This window comes from Polyodon spathula, chromosome 4 (genome assembly GCF_017654505.1).
Source record: "Polyodon spathula isolate WHYD16114869_AA chromosome 4, ASM1765450v1, whole genome shotgun sequence".
Classification (NCBI taxonomy): domain Eukaryota; kingdom Metazoa; phylum Chordata; class Actinopteri; order Acipenseriformes; family Polyodontidae; genus Polyodon; species Polyodon spathula.
This window is the reverse complement of record NC_054537.1, coordinates 65,824,028-65,848,534: the sequence shown is the minus strand read 5'-3', so window position 1 is coordinate 65,848,534 and position 24,507 is coordinate 65,824,028. Positions and strand designations below refer to the sequence as shown.

General features: G+C 37.4%; 1 protein-coding gene across 1 annotated transcript; it reads left to right on the top strand.

The window, feature by feature from the left end:
* Positions 1-928: 928 nt before the first annotated feature.
* Positions 929-15,491, top strand: LOC121314762 (nuclear receptor subfamily 1 group D member 2-like). Its single transcript, XM_041248410.1, has 8 exons — positions 929-1,349; positions 7,982-8,212; positions 9,499-9,587; positions 10,134-10,278; positions 10,445-11,130; positions 12,121-12,306; positions 12,747-12,957; positions 14,149-15,491. The coding sequence occupies exons 1-8, from the start codon at positions 1,331-1,333 to the stop codon at positions 14,343-14,345; spliced, it is 1,764 nt and encodes a 587-aa protein (XP_041104344.1). The 5' UTR covers positions 929-1,330; the 3' UTR covers positions 14,346-15,491.
* Positions 15,492-24,507: the final 9,016 nt, after the last annotated feature.

Genomic DNA, 24,507 nt, shown 5'->3' with positions numbered 1-24,507 from the left:
CCACCTACAAGCAGCTTTCTTTTAGACTTGTCAATACAATGAAAACATTTTAACAAAGATGGTCCAAATATTTTGGGCTTTTTTGAACATCCTTAACAAATCAAACTGTAGATCGACAACCTAATTCATATGCAGAACATAATCTACTTTAATGAGCAAGGTGTACTGTAGAACTATTAGATTTATGGAATTGCTCGGAGGTAGATTTATGATGCTGGCACATTTTTTTCCCCTCTTCATTATGTCACTAACATTGGTTTTGTTATTATAGTTTTACTGTTGGATTTAATTATTGAATTATTGTATTTTTTTTTTCAATTGGCTATCATAACCTACTGTGCCTTCATTGTAAAAATATGTATATAAATAAATAATGAAATAAGTACATTTAATATAAAAAATAGAAAATAACAATACTGAAATATGTAAATTGTTATGTGTTTGTGTTTGCGAATGAATACACCATTATATTAATATTTGTGGAATATTTCAAAAATCTTAAATATTACATGTTATATATTATATAATGATTGTACCAAATTTAACATGGACTGTCCCGTAAGACTAATTTTTAATACAACATTAAGTAACACACACTGACCTTGATATCCTTCACGGATGCTGAGCTTTGTCAGCTCAAAAAAAAAATTAAAAAAGAAAAATTTTTTAAATATATAAATATATATATATATATATATATATATATATATATATATATATATATATATATATATATATATAATATAATCAGAAATCTGTCAAGGCTGACGGTTGGGTCGTGAGGCGACTCCAGTTCTGAGAGAGAACCCTTCTTCCGCGTCGTTGCTACCTAACTGTCTCTGTTTCCCTTTGATCTCTAAAAGTGTGTCACTGGGTTAAATCGAGTCAAAAAGCTGGGCCGGAGGAGGAGCTGTTGCAGGCAGACAGAACTGGGTCACATGACAACATTTTACTCAGAACATTCTGTACAGGCTCAAGGCACGACAATGAGACGGTAACCATTAGACATTTGTACAGTAAGACAGTAGCACAAACTGAACAAGACACGAATACTGTAATAGGCAATCTTTGATATAGACAAGACAAAGAGGGGAAGACAAGAAGTAAGGATTCAACAAGAGGAAGATCTTTTTTCATGAAAAATATTTTCAAATAACAATACAAACACAAGCTGGTACACTGTTAGCACAGTACATTTAAACCTGATTTGTTCGCTTATATATACGAAGTGCAAATAATTGTACTTGTAGCACTACCGAGAGAAGGTACAGAACAAAAAAAAAAAAAAATAGTTGTTTTTTTTTAAGGCAACAGAGAGGTCCGGAAAGACATGGAATCAACTAAAGCTGGTAAGTTTTAAGACTACATTTTTGTTCAAGTAACTGGTGTGATTTTTTTTGTAATGAATCGACATGACCACGAATGGTGTAAATAGAAAATGATGTTAAAAACAAGATGCCTTGCAGGCAAATAAGTTCTATTTTCACTGTCAGATGGGTTGCACTGTATGTGCAGTGTAATAATACATTATTTAATTTAGTAATACTATCCTTCGTGTCTTTATGGAATTGTTGGTGATTGCGTATTGTAACAGGGTTCCTTTTTTTTGTTGTTTTTTTTGTTTTGTTTTTTGTAATGTTTAGTGTTTTGACCCACAGTGTTATTCACGAAACAGTTAAGGTTACAGCAACAGTGCAGTTGCTGCACTCACATGGATTATTTCCCTAGCCATGTGCAGCTTTGTTTACGCGCTGCGTGCGTCGATCCTGATTGGGTGAGAGGAGGAGTGATGCATGTTTTGCATAATTCTGCACCGTGTGTGAGTGAGGGAGACTCGCGGCAGATACATGTGAGGCCCCAAACCAGTGTTTTTGTGAGCTATATACAACGTTGTACACGTGTGGTGGGCGGGGAATGTCTTCCTGAAATCAGCACCGCAAAATAAAAAAAAAAAATAAATAAAAAAAATAAATGCTCACATTGAATGAACACGAGATACCGGTACTTTGTAGCTAAAATAATCTGGTTTATGTAACATTCTGCTTAACCTTTTGATTTGTTTGCGTAAAGAAAACAAACATTTTTTTTTTTTTTTTTTTTTTTTTGACGAATAACATTTTGTCAGCAGTTTTCTAAACAGTAATATAAATACATAGATATAGATAGATTGATAAAGATGATTTGCTTATAAATTTAACCATGTTGCAAAAAGTATTATTCTTAATTGTATTCTTATTGTTGTTTATTTAGTCTGTTGACCTGGATAATGCCGTTTTTTGTTGTTGCTTGCCAGTTCAGAAGTATATAACAGAAATACATTTTGAAAAAATAGCAGAATTTAACTTTTTAGTAATTTCCCAGATATTTCCCTTACTGCACTCTAGGTTCTTAATATAGCCAACACAGGCAACACAATGAACAAACATACAAAACCCAATTTGATATATATATATATATATATATATATATATATATATATATATATATATATATATATACACACACAGCTCTGGAAAAAATTAAGAGACCACTGCAAAATTATCAGTTTCTCTGGTTTTACTATTTATAGGTATGTGTTTGGGTAAAATGAACATTTTTGTTTTATTCTATAAACTACTGACAACATTTCTCCCAAATTCCAAATTAAAATATTGTCATTTAGAGCATTTATTTGCAGAAAATGACAACTGGTCAAAATAACAAAAAAGATGCAGTGTTGTCAGACCTCAAATAATGCAAAGAAAATAAGTTCATATTCATTTTTAAACAACACAATACTAATGCTCGCATCCACTGTGAAATGTGGTGGAGGAAATTGATTGATTCATGCCAAAGCTGCCTGATTCCAGCCTTGCTGAAGCACCCCCAGATCATCACCAATCTTCCACCACATTTCACAGTGGGTGCGCGACACTGTGGCTTGTAGGCCTCTCCAGGTCTCCGTCTAACCATTAGACGGCCAGGTGTTGGGCAAAGCTGAAAATTGGACTCATCTGGGGGTGCTTCAGCAAGGCTGGAGTCAGGCAGATTTGTCTTTGAGAAGGACGCATGAATCAAGCCAAGTACAAGGTTGTCCTGGAAGAAAACTTGCTTCTTTCTGCTCTGACAATGTTCCCCAACTCTGAGGATTGGTTTTTCCAGCAGGACAGTGCTCCATGCCACACAGCCAGGTCAATCAAGGTGTGGATGGAGGACCACCAGATCAAGACCCTGTCATGGCCAGCCCAATCTCCAGACCTGAACCCCATTGAAAACCTCTGGAATGTGATCAAAAGGAAGATGGATGGTCACAAGCCATCAAACAATGCCGAGCTAATTGAATTTTTGCGCCAGGAGTGGCATAAAGACTGGTGGAGAGCATGTCAAGACGCATGAAAGCTGTGCTTGAAAATCAGGGTTATTCCACCAAATATTGATTTCTGAACTCTTCCTAAGTTAAAACATTAGTATTGTGTTGTTTAAAAATGAATCTGAACTTATTTTCTTTGCATTATTCGATGTCTGACAACACTGCATCTTTTTTGTTATTTTGACCAGTTGTCATTTTCTGCAAGTAAATGCTCTAAATGACAATATTTTTATTTGGAATTTGGGAGAAATGTTGTCAGTAGTTTATAGAATAAAACTAAAATGTTCATTTTACCCAAACACATACCTATAAATAGTAAAACCAGAGAAACTAATAATTATGCAGTGGTCTCTTAATTTTTTCCACAGCTGTATATATATATATATATATATATATATATATATATATATATATATATATATATATACACACAGTGCCTTGCAAAAGTATTCAGACCCCTGACCAATTCTCTCATATAATTGAATTACAAATGGTATATTGAAATTTCATTCTGTTTGATATTTTATTTTAAAACACTTAAACTCAAAATTAATTATTGTAAAGTGACATTGGTTTTATGTTGGGAAATATTTTTTAAGAAAAATAAAAAACTGAAATATCTTGCTTGCATAAGTATTCAACCCCCACACATTTAGTAGAGCCACCTTTCGCTGCAATAACAGCTTTAAGTCTTTTGGGGTATGTAGCAGCTTTGCACACAGTGTTAGAGTAATTTTGGCCCATTCCTCTTGGCAAATTTGCTCCAGGTTGTTTAGGTTGGTTGGACGACGCTTGTGGACCACAATTTTCAAATAGTGCCACAGATTCTCAATGGGATTGAGATCAGGACTTTGACTGGGCCACTGTAGACATTCACCTTTTTGTTCTTGAGCCACTCCAATGTTGCTTTAGCCTTGTGCTTGGGATCATTGTCCTGCTGAAAGGTGAATTTCCTCCCAAACTTCAGTTTTTTATGGGCCTGAAGCAGATTCTGTTGCAGTATTTTCCTGTATTTTGCTCCATCCATTCTTATTTCAATTGTAACAAGATGCCCAGTCCCAGCTGATGAGAAGCATCCCCACAGCATGATGCTGCCACCACCATACTTCACTGTAGGGATGGTGTGTCTTATGGCATGGCTAGTGTTAGGTTTGCGCCAGACATAGTGCTTTGAGTTTTGGCCAAAAAGCTCTATCTTGGTCTCATCTGACCACAAAACCTTTTCCCACATCGCAGCTGGGTCACTATCATGCTTTCTGTCAAACTCCAGATGTGCTTTCAGATGGTACTTTTTGAGTAAAAGGCTTCTTTTTTGCCACCTTCCCATACAGGCCATTTAGCAGTATTTTGTTATCTTATATTTTTATAAATGCCAGAAACAGTGATTCATAAAAGAGATCTGCTTCTTTAATTCTCTTGTTCTCCCCATTCCTTACCACATTTTTTTTATATATATATATATATATATATATATATATATATATATATATATATATATATATATATATTAATTATGTACCAAATAAATCATTGAGACTTCATATTTCCTACTGCAGTACACATCTGCTTCAGCCAGCCTACACCCTTTTTTTGTTGATTATGTAACAGTATTGTCGTGCATATTTACATTGTGTATCTAGGATTTATGTCACAACTGTGTCCTCGCCAATTAGCATTAAAGAAATAGCTGATAATATAATTATTAACCATAATAAACACAATACCTCAATAAGCTCAGATATTGGGAAACTTACTTACAATAACTATTAAACTTGTGTCTACAAGTTATGTAATTAAAATGATTCTTAAAGCATTTTAACTAACTTTTAACACAATAATGGTACAACTGCATCATCACTAAAGCATGTCACATAGACAACAGTCTGAATTAAATATCTGGGGAATACTTATATTAAAATGAATTTAACCATGAATTTCCTTGACAGTATTATCTAACTGCATTGAGTTAAGCTGCATCCACACTGCCGAATGTCAGTCCACATCAGACACGACTTGGAAACGATCCAAAAGACTGGAAGTAAATACATGACCCCGCCCCGTGTATTCCTATTGGATATACTAGTGGTGGGCTGTCCCATTACAAAACAGGTCTTGTCTTGATAAAACGTTACCACCCTGACCTCCAGCAACTCCGCTATAAAAGGTTGGACTTGTAAAATCTATAGATCAGAGTTATTGAACACCCCTATAGATCCAACAGGTTTATTGTTATCATATATTAGTAGTAATTGTGCAGTTGTACTCATAGTAATATTTTTTTTCATGGTACCAGTAGTAGTCGTAGTCCGATTTGAAGGCTTTTACATCTCCAGCTGTCAGATGGACAATAGTAGTGTAGTTGAACTGATATTTTCAACAAAATTACTTTATTGCTATACATTTATATATACAACTTAGTTCAATCTCAATTGTTTCTTTACAGATTCCTTCATTTATCCTTTTTATTAAATTTTTAAAGTATTTTCAAGTGCAACATTATTACTATTTTTTCACTGTTGTTGTTAAGCACACATAATCACTATATTTCATTATTATTATTATTATTATTATTATTATTATTATTATTATTCGTGTTATTATGCGCAAGTCACCCCTTACCTTGTATTACTACCGTTCTGCAAATCTATTTTTCTACTTTATCATAAACACTACTGAAGACTATGACGCACCAGATCATGTGTAAGTGTTTGAACCGTCTCTGACTTAATTTACTTGAATAACTAATACACAGAACAAGGTGCATATTTTATCGTCAGCATATTTTAAGTGTTTTTTTTTAAATATACAGTATTGGTGAGTGATAATCAGTTTGTTTGAAAACCAGACTTTAATCATTGATAATACATGCACAATAGGTGATTCCATGAGCGCTGTGGGGCTCAAGCACCAAATGGGGGAAAATAAGGTTCTGCACAGTGTGAATAAATCACCTGTTCTGTCAGTATATTGTGTAAATGCTTTACAAACAGAACTGTTAATGCAGATTCTACTGTATTTGCTATAATGGTTTTCTCCCACTGCTTATTAAAAAAAAAAGTCTTTAAATTGGGACTTTAGTGAAGACCGCATGTGTACTGTAAACAGCAACACATGTAATGTACAATAAAGTAAACATTTTATCTGGGGATCACAGGTTCGAGTCCAGGCTATGTCACAGCCGACCATAACCGTGAGTTACTAGGGGATGGTGCACAATTGGCCAAGCGCTGCCCGGGTAGGGAGGGCTTCGGTCGGCAGCGACAGTGACCCCTGTGGCCGATAGGGCGCCTGTGGTTCTGCAGTGGAGCCACCAGATCTGTGTTGTCCTCCAGCACTATAGGTCTGGTGGCATCACTGTGGATCCGCAGTGTGAAAAATGATGTATTGGCAGAAGCACGTTTTGGAGGACGCATGCTCCAGCCTCGTTCCCCGAGTCGGCGGGGGGGGCTGCGAGCAGTGAGCCGAGGATACAGATAATAATTGGGCACACTAAATTGGGGAGAAAACCGGAATGAAAAATTGGAGACGATTAAATTTATTAAAAAAAGAATACCAAACATTTTATTTGTGTCATCGGTGTCAATTTCAGGTGGAGCTACATGGTCGGCAAGGTAACAGAGCTGAGAAAATGTTCCTCTTTGTTTTCCCGTCTGGTGCTGTCAGTGTCAGTTTCTCAGCACACAGTACAGCAGTCGCTCAGTAACGAGGTGCAAATAGGTGATTGATTGATCTGTATGAACATTTATAAAGGTGCTTTGTTAAAACAAAAAAATGTAAATCTTAATTTATAACAGTGTTTATTTTTTAGCAAAATAAAATCAAGCCTATTTAGGGACCCCAACTGTTATTGTTGATTAGGTACTTCACATAAGGACTAGCAAGATTACAGCAGGACTAGCAACTTTCAAAATGTACTAGTCCTTTGAACTAGTAGCACAGTATTGTTCATTTGTATCCCTGAAGCAAACAAACAAACCAGAATTGGGTCACATGTACAAGTTGTTTGAATGCGGGACATTTTTTGTGTCATTTTTAAAAGCCAGCAAAAGTGCACATTTTTTCATTTAAATGCTGGATATATAAACTGCACATATGGTCCAGTTTATTACTGGTATTACATAAAATGATTAACTTGGTTTCAGGCATGACTTGTTTTGAGGTTTTGAGGCTTCAAGTCCCTTTCCATTCAGCTGCGTTCTTAACACATGAAAATGACGTGAAATGTTTTTGTTAATTATTTTCCGACTTCAGGATATCCCACACTTATTTTTAGCCATATCTGAACCATTAATCAAATTGTGATGGTTCTGTGATAGAAAATTACAAGCACAAGTTATTTCAGTGACCTACAGCACTTTTTCAAGTTTTTTGCTGACACATCAATAAGCGTAACTAATAATTCTCCATTTTATTGAGAAGAACTTTTTTTTTTTTTTTTTTTTTTTTTAAGAACATGAACATGTGTATTCAGAATATGCCACATGATGTAGATGTAGGTTATGACGACCTACTTCTTTATGGTAAACTGACACCTGAAGGCAATATTTTGGGAACCTCTTGTCCATATTTGATGATGTGTTGGCATCTTAAGGCCCAAGTTTGACACACCCGTTTCTGTTCTTTCGTTTGTAGGGGGTGTAATAGCATACATTAGCTCCTCGAGCTCGTCTTTAAGCCCGGAGTCCTGCCAAAGTGACAGCTCCAGCAGTAGCTACCAGACTTCCTCGCCCTCCCTCTCCTCATCTTCCAGCAGGAGGGGGCACTCAGCCGCAGAGATTCACGTGTCTGGGGGGGTCCAGAGCCATAGCAACCCTCACTGTACGACGAAAACCAGCCGTTCATCTGCCAAGTGTGGAATTACAAGTGAGTAAGAACAATAACCGATATCACAGTAAAGCATAGTTTTCCTGTTAAATACCCCATAATGTATGTCCCCTCGCATTCTTTATCGTTGTTTCTGCTTGGATTGTTGTCTGCTAGTTTCACAGACCTAGCACTAAGACGAAGTCCAAAAACGGGTTTTGTGAAATTAGACATGTATATACGTTTGGAATAAGGCCCTTTAGGGCATCCGTATATGTAGAATATTCAGATGCCTCGGGGCGTTGTGAGACATATACGGACACTCTAAAGGGCCTTATTGCATTTATAAAACAGTGGATTTCAAGGGAAGAAAAGCCTAAATCATGTTTAAGACAAAAAAATTATTAGTGTTTTTTATTTTAAATTAAATATCCTTACGCCAAATAAAGTAGTCCCATGTATAACTTTGAACCACACACCAAGTTAAGATGAGTAAATTAATTCAATTAAAACATGTAAAAGATAGTAAATCTTTTTTCTTTTGATAGTGTGCACATAGCTATTGAAAAAATACACGAGGGGGCAGAGTTGAGACGGCACAGAGTTATTTTTGTTCTTCCTGTCAGTGCAGACACACTGAGCAGAACAGGCGTGAGGAGTAAAAATAAATTCAAAATTTTATTAATTTGTTCAATATCTGTGTCAGAGAGGGGTACATAATGTGCACAAGTGTCTTATTTTTTCTTTCGTGTTTAAAATCCACTAAAAATATGTTATTTTAAGTAACAAAGTCTGGGTGAGTGAGCATAAAGATGTTTTTTTTGTATTTTTTCTGTTTTGCTATCTTTAAGTTCATTTAATTGTTCTTCATCCAAATTAGAATGGAATTGGTCACTCAGTTTCATAGATACAGCTGTAGATCTGTAAGTGAGTGAATGCAAGATGGCTACCAATACTTAGTTAAAATTTCATGAGGCAACGCAGTGATTTAGAATATGTGACAAGTCTCCAACTGTTCATATCCGTCCAATATACGGACAGCTAGAACCTTGCTCAACTAATCACATTGCTTGTTTCACATTGCTTGTTTCACATTCCATGACGAGCCCTGGATTATAATATGCTTTATAACTATACCAGAAAAATAAGTAATTTTATTTGTTTTATAAATTAATTAAAATAGTCAAACTTCCATCGGGTACAACCTGTTGAGATGAAAAGTATGTTTACAAAAGTTCCATAGGTCTGCAAATGCCAGAATATTCTAGGGTTTTCAAATACCTGACATTATCTGTGCACTCAAGATAATCAATTAATGATTAAAACATGTATGTTGCTCTTTCCAGAGATTAATGGCATGGTTCTACTCTGTAAAGTGTGTGGAGATGTGGCATCTGGATTCCACTATGGTGTTCATGCATGTGAAGGATGCAAGGTACGATACCATTTTTGGGATTAAACTCGGATACACTGCACTTCAGTAAGCACTGCAGCACCCTGTTTATGTTTTTGATATTAGCAGAATCACTTCAAGAGGTCAACATTGCAGCTTGTTTTGAAAACTTGAAAAGTAAATCTAGATTTTTATCAGGTTAACAATAAGAAAAGCTTTATTTTGGAAGTGGGCCATTTCTACCAGCAGTGATTGAATCCATATCCTGAGGGACTTGCGAGTTTCTGTAAAAGTAGTTCAGCTCTTCAGTCTATTTATAACTATAACCTAAATACCTGTACTACTAACAAAGGAAAAGCTCTGGGGACATTTGGATAGTTTCATGTGACTTACAGCTTTCTATGATTAGCTCCTTCCCATACTGGAAAAAAAAACAATTTTGGAGCTAAAGGTATCAACCTTTATTCCTATCACCTTTGTCTTATAGCTTTGAATAAATTCAGTGGTTCAAAAATATAAAGACTCTTCAAGCCAATGTGGTAGTGAAATATACACATTGACACTATCTCTTTCTCTCTTGTTTTACAGGGTTTCTTTAGAAGAAGCATTCAACAAAATATCCAGTACAAGAAGTGCCTTAAGAATGAAAACTGCCCTGTTATGCGAATAAACAGAAACCGTTGTCAGCAGTGTCGCTTCAAGAAATGCTTATTAGTTGGAATGTCCAGAGATGGTAAGAAACCATGGCACATCTTAACATTGTTTTAGTTGCCACTGCCTGGTTATGTCACCTTCCACAAGGATTCCTCAGTAGCCCAACAGTAACCGTATTGAAGTATTATGATAATTATATATATTTTTTATTAATTTATTCATTTTTTCACTTGTTCATCTCGCAGCTGTTCGGTTTGGACGTATTCCGAAGCGGGAAAAACAGCGCATGTTGTTAGAGATGCAGAGTGCCATGAACAACATGATGAACAACACCCAGCTTAACGAGAAGCAGCCACCTGCAGAGTCATTTCCAGAGCGACCTGGAGACTCTGGCACGTCATCCTCCTTGACCTCACCTCTCCAGGAGCGGCAACAGGAACCAGAGTCACTGCAGTCTGAACTTGAAGAAATGGAAACAGCCCAGACGCCCTCCCCATCCAGCTCTGACAGTAGCGAAGAGGTCATCGGCACTGTCACCAGGGCCCACAAGGAGACCTTCATGTACAACCAAGAGCAGAACAGCTCTATGAACAAAAATTTTGTAATCCAGCAGAGCGGAGGGAGGATGAGTATCGGCACTGAGGAGGAGCATGGCTGGTACACCAGGAACAGCCACAATGACTTTAGCAGCTATAACGCCTACCACCACTTGGGCCACGGGAACCTGCACATGACCGAAGAGCATCGCAGAAATGACACTCTGGCACACTGTCCCAGCAGGCTAGCCAATGGACTGAACAACGGGCACTGCACTGGCTTTTCAAATGGCTTGTACAATACCCTGAATGCCAGCAAAACACCTGAAAACGACCCGATGACCAGAAAGAGTTTCAGCGGGCCTGTGTGGACAGGAGGAAACAGGATGCATCTGGTAAAGTGGAATTCTTAAGAGGAGTTTTTATATATAATTATCCTAGACCAGTACTAACAAAAGGTAGTTAGTTAATTAATAAAACACATTAAAGATGGATTATTTGGAAATAATCAAGCCCTATGATAGATCACATCTTTTCATTACTCTTAGGGGGAGATAAGAAACTATAGAGAAACTGTTTAATGTCTAGCTACTTCAGCATGATCAAAACACAGGAACTGTAACTCTGATCAATAATATTTTTTACCACCTAGCTGGATTCTCTCAAATATTCTAGCAGTACAGGTCATACCAGTTCTTTCATACATTTTATGTACAGTCAGCACCCGTTGGTCCGTCACTCTCATTTGGTCATTGGTCAGCGCTGTAACAGGTTGATTCTATTGTAAAATACTACGTATAACCGACACATGTCTTTTCTGACTGTCTGAATTGTTGCATTCCACTAGCACTATATTGTTTGTTTTTAACTGTCATTTAAACAAACAAAGCCTAGCGCCTGGGTTAAAAACAAACAGGAAGTGTTGAGAATGCACACGTTAGTAATTACTGAACTGTGTTCTGCATGTAGCCTACTGATAGTTTTGTTTCTTAAAGGTACAGTACTGTATCGTGTATTGATATTGCATTTGATAGCACGTGTCAGCTGACAGTACTGCTCATATGCACTCGCCCTTTATATTGTAAGAATAATACATTTTATTAAGTTTTCTTCATTGATGTAGATTTCAGTGTTGCAAGCTGTAGGTTTGCTTTTTTGTCTTAATGTGTTTAGCCCTGCTTGAAATGCAATTTAAATAAAGTACGGTGTAGAACTGTACTGTGACTTAAATTGCAGTGTAAACTGTATGCATGTCATTATACATGTAATATTGTTTGGAAATCACATTTGATCTATTTAATCTGGTGGATCTTTATCTATCAGAGGAACCTGTGACAAGAGGGGTCAGATAAACAAGTGCTTACTGTAAATGTTTTTTTCTTCAGGTGTGTCCTATGGGAATGTCCCCTTATGTTGACTCCAGTAAATCAGGACATGATATTTGGGAGGAGTTTTCTATGAGCTTCACCTCTGCAGTACGAGAGGTGGTGGAGTTCGCAAAGCGTGTCCCCGGGTTCCGAGACCTCTCTCAGCACGACCAGGTCAGCCTGCTGAAAGCTGGCACATTTGAGGTACGTCCCTGTTCAGTATTAATAGATAAAACTAAATAAAATAAAAATAAAAATAAAAAAACTCTGTAAGACTGAACAATCAAATCTAAAATATTTTTTATTTCTTCTTAAATAAGCTTCTATATATTTGTCAGTGGTCTTAAAATGATCCTTCCAAACAAGGAGTTAAATTAACCGAAATCATTCCAGAATCTGTATATGGTACATAAGACCCGATTGTCAAAAGTTACATTTTAAATAATTTTAGTTGAAAATTGTAACTTAACTGAGCAGAGCAGAACATGATTAAAAAAAAAAAACAGATGCCACATACAGATAATTCACAAGATTAAAGTGGAAAATTGTTTAAAGCAATTTTTTGAAAAAAACGACCCATAGTTGGTAGGGGTACATGGAATGCTTCTTCCTGTCCTGATCTTGTATTTTGTTAACTTGAACAGGTTTTAATGGTGCGCTTTGCATCCTTGTTTGATGCTAAGGACCGTACTGTCACTTTCCTGAGTGGAAAAAAATACAGTGTGGATGCACTGCGTTCCATGGGAGCAGGAGACTTGCTGAACTCAATGTTTGAGTTCAGCGAGAAACTAATTGCTCTGCAGCTCAGTGAAGAGGAGATGAGTCTGTTCACAGCGGTTGTTCTGGTTTCTGCTGGTAAGTAAAGGGCATTTTCGCCTTCATGTCTGCTTGTGACATTTAAGGCATTGCGATCTGACAGCTTTGTTTCTAAAAATTGTTCCGCATGCAACAGAATGAAATCTAATCATGCAAGTATTCACATTTTGGTTTGTAGTATTATTCTACATATTTTGCAATTTGTAAATACATCTTAAGCTGTTGGCTGGATGTATCCACATATTTCACACTGCCACAAGACTGAATGCAACAATATATCCTTCATGCATGTTTCTTAATGTGTTCTTTGTTGTCATTTAATACACAAAGTATGATGCATTATTTCAGTTTCCTTAAATAAGGAAGTATGGATTTTCTGAAAAAGTGATAGGGCTTTTAACATATTTTAAGTTTTCCTTTTTAAAAGACTTAAGCTATAATTAGGGCTTCTGATTTTCGTTTTTAACCGATAAAAAACAATAAAACACCCCTGATTTCGTTGTGAAAGACAGCAAAGGAAAGGTACAACTTAAGTGTGTACTGTCAAGTTACTATACTGTACTTGCCCAAGCATTTTGAAAAGTAACCGAAAACACTAATTTCAGCACGGAGAATCCACTTAAATGAATGGCAGGGAATGAATGATGATGATAATGATTGCAATTGCAGATGATTTATGACTGTGAAGGGCGCTTGGCCCGAGTGAAAGATATATTTGGCCGGAGGTCTCGTCCGTGGGTGCCCGACGGCTAACTGCCACGGCCGGCTGGAAATACACAAACAGATACTTGCATCCCAGTGCCGCAGATAGGATGTGGCTACGAGCCACCTCCCCCCGGGACGAGACACGCTGCGAGGTGGTGGCTGGGGAGGATGGAGGATGAAACAAAAAAGAAGCACCCGAATGAATAGTGCACAGAGCTTTTATGTGCTTGCTGATGACATGTTGGTTATGGGCAGATTCTCCTTACAGAAAAGCAACCAAGTTTACAATTCATACAGTATGTAAAAAATGAAAACGGTTAAAATAGCTAACAATAAACACCAGAAAATGAAATTAATTAAAAAAGAAAAACAAAAGCCCAACTTATATGCGTGCATGTGCTCATAATGAACTCTCTTCTGAAAAAAGCAGTAGTAGTCATATTTTTCTTTTTGTTTTGTAAAAATGTGCATCTCAATTAACTGTACTGAATAGTTGTTACCATCAGGCTATCTTTGTCCTTTCAGGTCGTTTAGGACTGGAGAATGTAAACTCAGTTGAGGCACTGCAGGAAACTCTAATCAGAGCCCTCAGAACCTTAATAATGAAAAACCATCCCAATGAAGCCTCCATTTTTACCAAACTGCTTTTGAAGCTTCCAGACCTCCGCTCCCTCAACAACATGCACTCAGAAGAGCTGTTGGCCTTTAAAGTTCATCCATAGCCTGATTTATTTTTGCAACTCATTCATCAACTCTGTTGTATATTTTGCTGTATAGAATGTTCACATGTGTACATACTTTACAATTTCCTTCACAATCTTTGGATATCTGATTGAACAGTGGTAAAAAGGCAGAACTAAAAGAAAATTAAAAGCATCCTGGTACTGTATGGCTGTTTGCCTATTACAAAAAAGGAAAAGAAAGTTATTATGATGTTTGCTAGCACATATTTTCTGAAGCACCTTTTTGTTGAAAGAAAATATATGTAATGTTAGTGCAATAGAAGTTGTGTTTTTCTGTGTATTGTATGTACAATTGAGGAGTAGCGTGTTCAGGCTATGGATGCGATTGTAGCAGTTAGCCTGTTTCTGCATAGACTAATAATGCCTGGCACGTAACACAGGTTAAATGATGTGTTGTTATTACTACTGCTACTACAAAAAAGAAAGATTATAAAATGCCGTAATCACTGCTTATGCATGGCTACCCATTATGATTGGGTATTTTGTAGATTTAGTGCCTGCTTGTTCAGAAGTGTGCACTGATAAGCTGAGTGGGTTTTAACCCATGATATGAAGATGCAGTAGCTTTTTTATTTAATTTTCTGCAAATTGTGCAAGTCTGTATTAAACGTTATTGTTGTTTGTTTTTTGACTATGTAAACTGGAATGAATTTCCTCTTTTACCCTCTTACCTGCACTGTTTGACACTGCCAGGTCCATCGTTATAGTGAGATATGTTAGTGAAACAGCCCAACAGTTTACAATCTTTGATGGCTCCACAAAAGTGACTGTCCACTCGACCATATGGTTGCAGACAGCTGATAGAGGAGCGAATGCTATTGAGGGATTTTTTTTAAATGAGGTGGGGTGGGGAAAAGCAATCCTTGAATGTGCAGCAACCTGCTTTGGAACAGCAGATGGGGATAGAATTTAATTGACATTAGTTATTTTGGAACTTTTGCTTTAGTGCCACTGTACCTGTGTTACATATAGATTGTACTGTTTTTACACTGTTGAGATTGTAATGCAAAACTTTTTTAGATCTTTTTTCATTGTTATTCTCATCAGCAAAAATGTCTTGTCTAGTACTCTCTTTTAAGTGTAATCATCTAGTCTCTAAATTGTACACTACTTTCTCAGTGGTACATCAGTCTTTGAAAACAATTCAAAGATCAAAGATTATAACATGTATAAGAGTCAATGTTTTGTCACCTTATGTATTCACTTATATTATATATATATATATATTATATATATATATATATTAGATATATATATATTATAATATATATATATAATAGATATAAATATTATAATATATATATTATATATATAAATATAATATATATTGTAATCTATATATACTATATATATCTATATACTATATATATATATATCATATATATATATATATAGTATATAGATATTACACTAGTGTGTGTATATATATATGTGTGTGTGTGTGTGTGTGTGTGGTGTGTATATGTGTGTGTGTGGTGGGGGGGGGTGGGTGTTGGGGGGGGGGGGGGGGGGGGGGGGGGGGGGGGGTGTGTAGTTAGATTCGATGGTAACAAAGGAAAAGCCTTATACTTATAGAAGAAAGTGTTACAAATATGGTTGTAGAAGAAAAAAAGTATTTTAAAATGGTTTTAGAAGATACTATCCTCCAATGGCTAGTATTTTCTCACAGATTCTACTGTTGTCAAATACTATAACTGGGGGGGAGGTCGACCATCCAAAAAGGTGTTTCTCTGGTGTGCTTTTATTGTGACTGAGTGACATGATGGATCAGAATAAATGAAACTTGAACATTTTGAGTGTATTTGCACTTTCACTCTCACAACACTTTTGCCAGCCAGTTGTATTTCCATAATACACTGAGTAATAACAAGTTACAGTTTGATTACTGAAACTTGATATTCTGAATATGGAATGGATTTTTGTTCTGTTTTGCTGATCTGTTCAAAATGAAACAGTTGTCCTAAAAATGAAGTGCTTTTGCAACTACAGAGATGGAATACAGAATATCTCAGTCTTATATTCCTCGTATTCACTGACCTCATCATTGTTGACAATGTTGCCGATTTTAGTTGCTTCATAAGCTTAAAATGTCCATTTTTAACCTCTTAAGCGTGTAAAATGTTTTACAGGTACTGTATGCATTAAGAGCCCTCAACAGTAGTGGTCTAGTATTATTGAGGTCTGTTAATAAAATGCCAACTAACCCTTTTTGTTCCAGACATGTCTTCCTTACAACAGTGAGGCAAATCATGTTAAGAAAAGCTGATAGCCTCTATGCATGTGTACAGTTTGTGTGGTTGTGGTGGTGGTAAATGTGTGGTACAAGTTGTATTGTGCCTATAGAATGCATGCAAGAGCTAGTGGGCTTCATGCCCAAGCTATGGACACAGGCATTCTTGTGAAGTGAAGAGCTAATCCTTGTCACCATAATAAAACACATTATGATTTGATGTCAGCCCTAAAATAATAGACATACTTCAGCATCTGATAAGATTGTGTTGGTGAGGTGCCATAGGAGAACTAGTCCTGCCGATACACTTTGAAATGTGCTGTGGCTCAAGTTGACTTGTAGTCTCACCTTGTGTACCTGCAGAGGGACTGCACTTTTTACAGTATTACGAGGATACTTCTTTTAATGGCCAGGGCTGCACTGTAAAACAATGCAAAAATCTTACTGTCTTAGTTGCATTACATAGGTAACCTTATATTTAAAGATGCATTTAGATACGCATTATGATTATACTTCTTCAAGATTATTCTTACACAGTTAAGTGTTATGTGCCGTCAGTGTTGGAGTGTTTTCAACCAACTGTCTATATCAGTATTAGAATTTTCCATTTTTATATACTGCATGCATTTTTATACATCACATGTATGTTAAATGTTTATTTTATGTTTACAAAATTAAACATTTGGTAAACTAACTTTGCCTTTAACAATATAATAAATCTCTTGTTTTCTTCAAATAAAGGCCAATTAAAGTTGGCCCATTTTACTTCATGCATCTCTGAAGTACAGTGCCACTGTGTTATGCATCTTTGTTCAGCATACTGTACTTGATGGTGTATATGTGCAGTAAGATGTATTTGGGGGCTGAGGAAGACAACAGCTCAAGAAGAATTTGACATCTGAATGGTGTCAATCAATATCTAAATTCATTGGCAACCAGTAAGCAGATTGAATTGTTTCCTCCTTCCAATCTAAGCAATCACAGCTTGTAACAGGCACCGCCAGCAAACAGATTTACATTAAGTTTGAGCTACAGGAGACATGATGACGTGATGTTTAAAACATGGAGGATTGCTGGAAGGAATTTAAATTCAAGTATTAAAAACATGCAAAATAATTATTTAGGAATAATGTATGTATTTTATTAGCAATTGGTGATTTGCACAGCAGTTCATGCATCAGCCTTTTTTAATGGCATAAATATTTTTTTCTTCAATTTTATAACTTCACTGCTTCAAGTTCTTTGAGAGAACTTCCATAGCGTGGTATTCTCATAAAGAAGCGCACCAAAAGAGGTTTGGAATAATATGGAATTAACACACAGAAGGAATTCAGCCTTCCCTTTCGGAGCACCAGGTGCCACCTTCAGAGCATGAGGTAAGGGGTAAGGTTTGTACAAGTAAGTTTGGTGCAGTGTTGTACAAGTGCTGTAGATAGAAGATACGAAACAACAAAAATGACGAAATATAACGAAAAACTGTGTACATGTACTTATAGAATGTGCTTAGTTGTAAACTATGCAATACATAGAACTATATTTCAAATTACAACAGCCGTGTTTGTTGTATGAACACTTATTCTGTGTTTTAATGCAGATTATTGGTGAACTCTAATCAAGTCAGCTTCACTTATCCCCTTATGAACCTTTTGAAGTGACAAGTATTGGGACCCTATTCACCGTCATGTGCTGTGTTGCCAAAGCGTTTTTTTTCAACAGATGTTGGAAATAATTACCACTTTTTTCTGGCTGTTGACAGCATAATGCAAATTAATAAACTGTAATGCAATGGAGCTAATCCTTTTGTCATGAACAAATGTTCGAAATTGCTTAAGTGCTTTTTTTTTTTTTTTTTTTTTTTAATAAAGATTGTTGGTTAAACTACCTGTGATTGTCTATTTTTGTCTTTGTCATATTAATTAGTGGCTAATGTTAACTAAGTGCTTGTATTTAACACGTTTTCTTGAATTAGCTTATATTAAGTGTAGGGTGCTGTGGCAAAGTGCCCGCACCTGTGTATATTTTGTGTTATGTGTTGTGTTTTAATGTTGGTGTATAGTCATTGGTACACGGGATATAAACGGGTGTTTAAAATGTATATTTGTATTTAGGCATGAGGATTGCACAGCACTTCACGTGCAAGTAAAATGTAATATGTGAGCACGGGGAATTGCACTTTATTAATTCACGTGCAGTTGTACCGCGATTCCAATTGAATGATTAGCAGTCGAGTCTCGGTACAGCTGCATAAAAGCAGCATGTTTTCACATACTCGGGGTTGTGTGTTCGGTGAGTGGAGAACGGGATTGGAGACGGAGGTAATACTAGTAATAATAATAGTAGTCGACAAAGAAACATGAACAGGCACTCCATACGATGGAAATGAAGATGCTGCGATGGACCCTCGGCTTGACAAGACTAGACCATGTCATGAATGAAGAGGTGCGAAAAACACCCAAGTCTTCCCAATCACTGAGAAAATGAGGGAGTCACGCCTGCGATGGTATGGACACGTGCTCCGCAGCAATGATACATCAATGGCAGAGACCGCCCTCGAATTGAATGTGGAAGGCCGTCGGCCCCGTGGACGACCATTTACGCGCTGGCTGGATTGGCTGAAAGGTGACAATCGCCTTGCAAAAGTCACCTGCCGATACACTGCAGACCGTACGAAGTGGAGAAATCTGTGCAAACAAGCAGACCCCACATAAGCGGGAAAATGCGAAGAAAAAGAAGTCGTAGTAGTTAAAAATCTGCTCACTGTGTTTTGTTTAGTCCGTTTTGTTTGTCTGTTTATTTTGGCGAATGTGCCGTGTCCTATTTTTGTTTGTTGCAACCGCTTATTTTCTGTCTGTCTGTTCATTCATTAAATGCTGAGCGAGACCATTCGCTCAGCTCCACCAAACTCCACCTCTCTTGTTGTTTATTTCCTGGCTCTGGTCTGACGTCACCCACTCCGGCCATCTTTGTGACAGGTGCCAATACTCTTGTATATGATGAAAGATCATTCAATCTTATATTAGGTGGACCACATTATTGTCCAGTTTTCTGTACGTTAAGCAAAGTTATTTCCAGATTCAAATCTTATGTTCATTATAGTCTCGCATAACCATATGCTGAATTAATTAAATTTATAGAAAAATCCTAGAATACACAAGGAGACTTTTTTCTGGCAGCATGCTCCCTCAGATGCCTGATTATCAAAGTGCTTTACTTAGTATGCAGTTTCCATTTGTAAAAGTAAAATGGAGCTGACAATGTTTATGAAATAACCTAGAAAATAATTCACAAAAATAGGCCCAGTAGCTTTGATGAACCACTGGAGGGAGCTGTAGTCTCACTGTTGAATTAGAACAGTGCAGTTCAACCCAAATGATGAAACAAGTGAGCTTTTCATGACATTTACAAGCTGTGTCTAATGGGGCAGCAGCAACAACACTGTTGTAGAAAATGGGAAAAACTTACTACTGGCTGCTAAGGAAAGATACATACAGTATTCCCACCACTAGCACTGAGAACAACAAGAAGTGTTTTCTCCCCAATGAGAATACATTTATCTGCCAGTAGGAATGTCCAGAACAAGCAACACCAATATTAAAATGAATAACAACATAACTAGAATAAAAAAATATTTGTTTATTCTAATATAACCAGACCATGGTACAGGAGTTTCCAATTATCTTAGTAAAGCTTGGTTTTGAGGTTGACACTATCAATCAATAAATCAATACATTTTTATTTTATATTGCGTTTTTCACATTGGACCACCATCACGAAGCGCTTTACAAGATAGAGTAATAACAAGAAAATCCATAATACTTTAACCACAGAGAAATGCATAATACATGATATACAGAAAAAGAAAACAAAACAATGCATAATACATTAAATAGTGAAAAAATCCATAATGCATGAAATACAGTAAAGAAAATACAATGCATAATACATTACATGCAGTGAAAAATGTATAATACATGAAATAGTAACAACAACACAGCAGCTATAGCAGATATCAGGCTTAAAGAGCATGGAAAGCAAGAGAGAACAAGTGGGTCTTGAGAGTTGATTTAAAGCAAGCGATGGTGGGAGCATCACACACCAAAGCTTGAGTGCACTTTTGCTTGGGGATAACAAGCAGGTCAGAGTTGGAGGACAGCTTGTGGGTAGGGACATAGTGGGTCAGCAGGTTAAGGAGGTACTTGGGACCTGTGTGATGGAGGGCATTGTAGGTGAGCTTTGAAAATAATCCTGAACTTTACAGGTAGCCAGTGCAGCTGGGCAAGACGGGGGACGGGGGACGGGGATGTGTTCACGTTTTTTCCATCTGGTAAGGATCCTGGCAGCGGCATTCTGAACTAACTGCAGTCGGTTTATGACGCGTGCCGAGGGACCACCATAGAGAGAGTTGCAGTGGTCGAGTTGAGAAAAGACAAAAGCATGACTTAGTATCTACGCATCTGGAAGGGAAAGGTAGGGACGGACTTTGGAGATGTTTCAAAGATGGTAGAAGGAAGATTTGACCACGGAGGAGATGTGGACATCAAAGGAGAGGTTGCTGTCAAGGAGTACACCAAGGCTTCGTACTGTGGGGGAAGGCAGCAGTAGACAGTTTCCGAGGTTCAGGGCAGCTATATTGAGATTCTTAAGTTGAGTTTTAGATCCTACTAGAAGGAGTTCAGATTTTCTAGTGTTGAGTTGAAGAAAACTGGCAGACACCTAGGCCTCGATGTCTTGAATACAAGTCGAGAGCCGGACCATGGCAGGGAGCTTCCAGGGCCAAGTTTTAAGTAGAGTTGGGTGTATTCAGCATAGCAGTGAAACATGAGGCTGTGTTGGTGGATAAGGTGACCCAGGGGAAGCATGTAGATGTTGAAGAGAAGAGCAGAGCAGAGGCCCAAGAACAGACTCTTCAGGGACACCACAGGTGATTGGATTTTTGTGACACCACTGCATCCAGCATGGAAAACAGACTGCATCTGTCCAGATAGGTAAGAGGACATCCAGGAGAGACAGGTCCCAGAGATTCCAGCATACTTCTGAAGGAGGTCAAGAAAAATGCTATGATCTATTGTATCAAAAGTAGCAGTTAGGTCAAGGAGGACAAGCACAGAGGGAACAGCAGCATCAGCATTCAGCAGGAGATCATTTACAATCTGGAGCAGAGCAGTTTCAATACTGTGATGTAGCCAGAAGCCAGACTGGAGAGATTCAAGCAGATTGTTATCTGTGAGATATTTCATCAGCTGACTGTCCACAAGCCTTTTCAAGAGTTTTGGAGAGAAAGGGGAGATTGGAGATGGGACAGAAATTAAATAAGTCAGCTGGATCGAAGGAGGGTTTTTTGAGTACCAACGTAACTTGGGGAAGCATAAGAACAGCAGGAACCAAGCCCAGAGTCCAGGGACAGGTTGAGAGTGTGTACAATTGAGGGAGCAAGATCAGAAGCACAGAGACGGACAAGGTTAGTCGGCCAGGGGTCCATGGGGGCAGGTGTCAGTGGTTGATTTCAGCAGTAAGCCGGAGACATCAGCAATGGAGAGGAGAGAAAGAGGAGAAAGCAGGAGGCAACTAGAGGAGAGTCAAGGTGGTCAAGTAGTAAACTGGGTCTGGGTCTTTCGAATACACCATTTCACCGCTGAGATATTCCCTTTGCACTGTGTCTAGTACCTCACGGTTCAAAAACAACTCTGATCGACTAGCGGTGCGTTTTGCTGCTCTGGCCTTACATGTATCTGTTGATGGTGAAATCTCCCTGATCACATTGTAGGGGAGGTCACAAGTTGTCCAATCATACCTTGACTTTGTTTGTAGCCTAATCCATTGAAGTGATGTGCGTATGTAAACAGGACACATATTTGCAAGTAAGAGCTCAGCATTACGCACTTAGGGTCAAGGTTTCTTACCATTGTCTGATCATTTTTCAATTTGTAAAATTTATAAAATCGAAAAATGGCAAGCAGTGTTCCAAAGCATCCCAAAAGAAGTCGATTCAGTCTTTTTGAAGTTTTGGAGGAGATGAATAATAGTGAAAGTGACGGCGAAAATGATCAAGTTTCTGGGTTGGAGAGCTCTGATTCAGTGTCTGTGAAGCAGCATTTGAAGATGGATTGGAGCCTGTTCAGGATTTGTAAGTTTAATGGATCCACACTACATTTATTATTATTATTATTATTATTATTATTATTATTATTATTATTATTATTATTATTATTATGCGTAATTTTCAATATGCATTTTTACTGTAAATGTTATTAGAAAATGCAACCATTTGACTCTCAAGGGGCACATAGAAATAAATTTTTTTTAACAATTTTTTATTGCATAGTAAATAGCAACACCATGTCTCATCTGTGCTGTGCTGCTGTATACGGTCCCTGATCTTTACGATGTAATACAAGTTGCAAGAAGTAATTGTTGCTTCCCGACCGTCTTTATTATTTTCTCATTGATGTTCATTATTATTATTATTATTATTATTACATTTAGCAGATGCCTTTATCCAATAATCAACACATGTTCACCTGTCAGCAGTGTTTGAATGAGTGTAACCACTTTATTTTGGAAAAAAAAAATCATTATTTTGCTTCTTGACATTTACATACTTTCAAGCAAGTGAGTAACAAAAATACAGTCAGGTATTGAAAATTCAGAGCTACAAAAAAAATCTCAGTAGCAACATTCTCCTGCACAAACACACAGTTATGTGAGAGCAATGTGCCTGACAGTTGTGGCATATGAACTGAGAGTATGTGTCATGCATACTCATCATGGATACATTTTGGGCACACCAAAGCTCTCCAAAAAGACCACCTTTTGAATGAAATATTGGACAAATAAGTAAAAAAGAGGATTACAAAATTTAATTCATGTGGCAATGTATAGCATGTGAGCTGCCAGAAGGTAACCTCCCTTTTAGAACTTGCTCAAGAAACTATTGTATGACTGGCCATAGAGATTTACACAATATTAATTTTTGGAGAGGTTTGGGGACTCTTGGGCCTAGCTTTGTAAAAACTCATGTAGAATTTCATCCCTTTATTCAATCAGTTTCAGATTTGTATTCAGTGTATTAGACATGTTGGGGAAGCACTGGAAAAAAATCTGGCTCTTTTCATGTGCTACAAGGTGATGTTTTTTTTTCTGGATATCTCCTTCCAGCGTGGTACTGAGTAAGACTTATATCAAATCTGAGGTTTTAATCCTAATGGCCAGGGGGTTACCTTGAATTTAAGCCCTGAACCATGCCTGTGCTGTTTGAAAATAATGTGAGTTATTTAAAGTCATAGCCCTCCAGGCAAAAATTGCCTGTGGGAGGCTGGGGGTTTAACAGGTTAAAGAGAACATTGGATTTACCATGTCCCATAGTTATGATTTCAGAGAAGTACTTCACCCTGGTGGCGGTGAGCACACCCTTTAGCTACGGAAATGGTCGGTCCAGATCTCTCTGTGAATCATTAGTCCAGATGACCTCCACTTGCGCTCAAACTTGTATCAGGCAGACTTAAGCAATTGAAGTTCAACAGTGTACCATGAGCAGTGACCATCTTTCTTGACCGTTCTGGTTGTAACTGGGGCAAAAGTGTCGATGATCTGAGTAAGGATGGTGTTTTAGAGGGTCACTGCATCATCAACTGAGGACGGGAGAGTACCAGTTAGAAGGGATGAAGAGACACATTCTGACAGTTTCAGAGGATTGAGCAGATTCTTGGGACGGAAAGAAATAACAGTATCGGTAGCAGAGGAAGGAGCAAGAAGATTGATATTGGCAGTGAGTAGGAAATGGTCAGAGAGAGATATATGAGACAGAGAGATTTGAGAGGTCAAGGCCCCTGGTGATGAGCAGATCCTGGGTGTGTCCTTGGGTGTGAGTGGGGACATTGACAGATTGAGAGCAAGTCAACATGAATGTTGAAG